This window comes from Limulus polyphemus, unplaced genomic scaffold (assembly GCF_000517525.1).
Source record: "Limulus polyphemus unplaced genomic scaffold, Limulus_polyphemus-2.1.2 Scaffold10054, whole genome shotgun sequence".
NCBI lineage: Eukaryota > Metazoa > Arthropoda > Merostomata > Xiphosura > Limulidae > Limulus > Limulus polyphemus.
This window is the reverse complement of record NW_013675664.1, coordinates 13,759-19,289: the sequence shown is the minus strand read 5'-3', so window position 1 is coordinate 19,289 and position 5,531 is coordinate 13,759. Positions and strand designations below refer to the sequence as shown.

The 5,531-nt window shown below is 36.1% G+C and overlaps 1 protein-coding gene across 1 annotated transcript in view; it reads right to left on the bottom strand.

Moving 5' to 3' along the window:
• LOC111083551 overlaps nucleotides 1-5,531 on the bottom strand; it is a gene marked incomplete at its 5' end in the record, with an annotated part of 18,337 nt that overhangs the window by 1,181 nt on the left and 11,625 nt on the right. The window contains one exon of the mRNA XM_022380140.1: nucleotides 1,078-1,209. Coding sequence (XP_022235848.1) covers nucleotides 1,078-1,209 — 132 coding nt within the window. The remainder of the gene's footprint in view (nucleotides 1-1,077; nucleotides 1,210-5,531) is intronic.

Below are 5,531 nucleotides of genomic sequence, written 5' to 3'. Positions count from 1 at the left end.
GGCAGAGCACAGATAGCCCATTGTGTAGCTTTGTGCTTAATTACAAACAAATAAAACATGTATTGAAAACAAGTTTACGAACTTAAAACACCAAAATCCGGGTTTCGATACCCGTGGTGGGCAGAGCACAGATAGCCCAAATAAAACATATATTTAAAACAAGTTTACGAACTTACAACACCAAAATCCGGGTTTCCATTTCCCGCGGCAGACACGTGACTTTGCTCTAAAAAACAGTTATTGTTTGATATGATTAGGTTTAAAGAAACTGTGCAAAAAAAATATATAAATAATTAAACTGTAAACCCATGTCTCAGTGGGGTAAGAAGGTGTTTAACATTCAAGGGTGTGATGGGGGAGGAGGTCACGCTTTACAGCACACACCTATTTCCACAATGAAGACCAACTCCGCTATATCGTAGAAATAACTGCAGACTACCATACTATCTCTCTCTACCCTCCTCCTCCCGTTCTTACTTCACGGTGTCTCGAAAAAGAATTCTTAAAAATAAGAAATAAGACTTGTCTGGATTCTTAAGTGTCTCAGATCTAATCCTGGGACGTGACACTTAAGGAAAAACATAGATCTTAGAACAGTAATATTCTGGACTTTTTTTCTTCTTTGAGATTTATTTGGTTATTTTATATGTAGTTTGTAAGTCTTAAAAAACGAATGTTTTTCAGCTCAATGACATAAAAGATTTAGTTGTTCTAAACAAATTAAAAATGCAAAGTATAATTTTTCTATAAACTAATGAAACCCTACGCATGTGAACATTTACATAACTTGCAAGAAACCTCACACTTTCCAAATGGTACGTGGCGCCATCTCTCGAGAATTGAAAACAACTTACATGGATATTATTTTATTACAAGTTACAGCAATTACAGTAATGATGGATATTTTATAAACAGTAACGACGTTTCGATCATTCTCAAATACCCGAATTTTAACGGTAAAGTAATCGAAACGTCGTTTGTTTGAAAAATATTATTTCTTACTGTAAAAAGGTGCAGCATGTAATAAAATAATATTCATAACCAGTAAGTAAGCTCAGAACGAAATAATTAACATACATGAATGCTTATTATTCTAGGTAACGGTTGGCCGGTGTTAACTCCTCCTTCGATGGCAATACCGAGCAGAGGCCTAGTCTTCTTGATAATTATTCTTAACCTCCCGTTTGGTTCAGGGGTCGCGCGATGACCCTAAGAAAGAAAAATATAATAATTATTGCCCAAACTCCAATTAAATACATTATTGACCGTAACAAGTTACATTTTCTTCCTAAAACACAAAGAGTACCCTTTTATCAGCTAAACTATAGCGTTAAACTCACAAAATCGATATGATAAATATAGCGTGACTGTGTACGAATAAAAAAACTCACTCCCCCTCTCTCCTTCTAACGGTCTTCTCCTAATCATCACCTCTCTTCTTCTAACTGTCTTCTCCTGATCATAACCTCTCTTCTTCTAACTGTCTTCTCCTGATCATCACCTCTCTTCTTCTAACTGTCTTCTCCTGATCATGACCTCTCTTCTTCTAACGGTTTTCTCCTGATCATGACCTCTCTTCTTCTAACTGTCTTCTCCTGATCATGACCTCTCCTCTTTTAACGGTCTTCTCCTGATCATGACCTCTCTTCTTCTAATTGTCTTCTCCTGATCATGACCTCTCTTCTTCTAACTGTCTTCTCCTGATCATGACCTCTCTTCTTCTAACTGTCTTCTCCTGATCATGACCTCTCTTCTTCTAACTGTCTTCTCCTAATCATCACCTCTCTTCTTCTGTCTTCTCTTGATTATGACCTCTATTTTTCTAACCGACTTCTCCTGATCGTGACCTCTCTTCTTCTAACTGTCTTCTCTTGATCATGACCTCTCTTCTTCTAACTGTCTTCTCTTGATCATGACCTCTCTTCTTCTAACTGTCTTCTTTTGATCATGACCTCTCTTCTTTTAACCAACTTCTCCTGATCATGACCTATCTTCTTCTAACTATCTTCTCCTGATCATAAACTCTGTTCTTCTAACCAAACAGGTGGTTAGGGCGCTTGACTCGCAATCTGAGGGTCGCGAGTTCGAATCCCCGTCCCACCAAACATGCCCGCCCTTTCAGCCATGAGGGCGCTATAATGTGACGGTTAATCATACTATTCGTTGGTAAAAGAGTAGCCCAAGAGTTGGCAGTGGGTGGTGAGGACTTCCCTCTAGTCTTTCACTACTAAATTAGGGACGGCTAGCGCAGATAGCCCTCGTGTAGCTTTGCGTGAACTTCTAATCAAACCAAATCTTTTAACCGTTTTCTCCTGATTTATTAAAAGAGGTCTAGATGATCTGAATTAATGCGCTCTTCTTCAGTGTAATAATAAAAAAATTAATAAACCTAGAAATTATGGAATAATAAATAGGCCCTATCTATATCAGAGATAAAAAATACTATCCCTTGTGATAAAATTGTAGTGACAGTATTTCAGGCACCACATGCTTCAAGTAGACTCAGTCTTAGCTGCAGTCAAAGGATTCTGAATTAATGCGCTTTTCTTCCGTGTAATAATAAAAAAATTAATAAGCCTAGAAATTATGGAATAATAAATAGGCCCTATCTATATCAGAGATAAAAAATATTATCCCTTGTGATAAAATTGTAGTGACAGTATTTCAGGCACCACATGCTTCAAGTAGACTTCAGTCTTAGCTGCAGTCAAAGGATTCTGAATTAGAGGTGGGGGGAGGAAGATTTTAAAATAAATGGCTCAACGTTCACACGCTCTTATCTTGAACACGTTGTAAACAAAATAAAATGAAACCAATAATTTTTCAAACTTTCTTGATATGTTTAACTCTAAAATACACCACAGATATTAGAATTCTTACAATGATATTTGATTTACGTTCATTTCTTTTTTCTGAAATCTAAATGTTAAGAGGGACTTTTTTTTTTGATGGATGTTAGATGTTTCTTGGGATCGATAATTTTGATTTTTTTTTTACGTACTCATGGTAGAATTGTTTGATTTTGGACAGCGCAGATCAAACGTCAATACTAAAGCGTGCGGTTAAATCTATCTAACTGTTTATTCCAAGATGGCGAGTCCACCGAGTGTAACCATGTTGGGCAACTTAAACTGAAAGCTTCAATAGGCACCGTCATACTGATTCAGAGTCGAGGGAACTCGATAGATGGCGCTACACACGTCTAACTATATACTTAAAAAGCCAATCAACGTTCACGTTTGAACAAAATATTAAAGTTTATTCATCCTTAGTCCTCTGGTGGCTAAGCGTAAGTCTGAAGGATTATAACGCATCTAAACAACAATCTCTCACTAGATGGCGGTAAATTATACGTAATTAAAAATGTAAACACATGTGACTCTTACAGTTTTGAATACAATGAAGTTTGTCGAAAAAACTATACCAAATACACAAAATAGTACATTTTTTAGCCACTAGAGCATGCGTAGTTCAAAGTAACTTGTTTTAAGGTCCTCGATTGAAACGATCACCCTGATTGGATGTTTACATTTAGAACCACCAGTCTTCGAGAGCTAACAACGTAACAGGGGATTAACAGTGTGAAAATTCAACGACCTAAGTAAACTCCTCTTTAACTGTTAAAACAAAAGTTGTGACTGTTTTTATACATTAATGTTGTTTCTATTTTTGTAGCTACTCGACGGGAAGAAAGTATTACGGTGAAATACGTAAAACAAATAAATAAATAACGTGTCATGTGACATATAGACTGCATTCTGATAGTTTGTGTACAAAATCCGACAGTGTCTATTTTCTGTCCACTTCGAGCTCTTTCTCCCCCCCCCCCGACTGTCTCAACGGTAGTTAGTTAGTTAGTTTTAGAGCAAAGCCACATTGGGCTATCGACTGTGTCCACTGCGGGGGAATTGAACACAGGATTTGAGCGTTGTAATTTAGTAAACTTACCGCTGTCACGCCTGGGGATTCTCAGAAGTAAGTGTCACAGCTTACAGCGTTAAAATTCGAGTTTCAACACCCGCGGTGGCAAGAGCAGAGATAGCCCATTGTGTAGTTTTGTTCATTCCCAAATCGCATTTTCAAACGCCCCCCCCCCCCAAATGGCACAGCGGCATGTCTGCGACTTACAACGCTAGAAACCTGGTTTCGATACCCGTTGTTGGCAGAGCACAGATAGCCCATAGTGTAGCTTTGTGCTGAACTTCAAACAAACAAATTTATTTTCAAAATTCGCGAATCTTACCAGCATTTTTTTTTTCTTTTTCAAAAAAAACAACAACAACAAAACCCAAAAGTGAACGAGTATTCCGTAACGTATTTTGAAAGAAACTTTAAACGTCTCGCGACAGGTAAAAGTGATTCGTCTATGTCAATACAAAACTTTATAAATAGCGTCTGATGAATATCTGAAACATCCGACACGAATCTCTTAAAATAGCAAATTGATCGAATAACACAAATCACATTTGCGCATAATATTTGTCAGAGCGCCTCCTATAGAGGTTTATCTACTACAAACTTGAAGTATAAATGCTAAAAGAATCGCAGTCTTTCTGAGAAAGACAAAATCTTCATTTCTTTACAAGACCAAAACAAATAACTTCCATTTTTAGAATGACATTCACGCCATCTGTAGCTCCATGAAGCGGATACTTAAATTCTCTTGACATTTCGAAGAGAAAATACATGAAAGGGTCATTAACCGAATCACTTAAGATGGCCTTATTTATGATATTATCATTCAAAGGGGATAAAACAGATTCACCAGGATATGATACAGTTCCATGTGTAGCATGCTTGCTGGTTAAATTAATGTATCTGGAAACATCATCCCATTAAGGCCTATTCCTCTCAGAAATTTTTATATATATAAACAGTCCGGCCACTAGGGGGCGCGGGGAATAGTATTAAATTAAGAAAGAGTAGAAGAAGATTTAAAAAAATCATTTTAATGGTAGTTGTAAAGTTTTTTCTCTCTCTCTCTAGTTACAATACAAAGATAAAAACAGATCCCCGCTTAGTTTCCCGTTGTTTTAAAAAGTCCTTTGTTTCAAGCCAACTTCATCACTTTAATTTTGTTGTTGTTGTTTTAAATCCCATGTTTATCTGCGTTACCGTGTTTTATCTTTTAATTAATGTTTATCTGTGTTACTGTGTTGTATCTTTTAATTCATATTCAGCTGCGTTACTGTGTTGTATCTTTTAATTCATGTTTATCTGTGTTACCGTGTTTTATCTTTTAATTCATGTTTAGCTGTGTTATAGTGTTTTGTCTTTTAATTCATGTTTAGCTCTGTTATAGTGTTTTATCTTTTAATTCACGTTTAACTTAATTATTGTTGTGTATCTGTTAATTCATGTTTAGCTCTGTTATAGTGTTTTGTCTTTTAATTCATGTTTAGCTCTGTTATTGTGTTTTATCTTTTAATTCACGTTTAACTTAATTATTGTTGTGTATCTGTTAATTCATGTTTAGCTCTGTTATAGTGTTTTGTCTTTTAATTCATGTTTAGCTCTGTTATAGTGTTTTG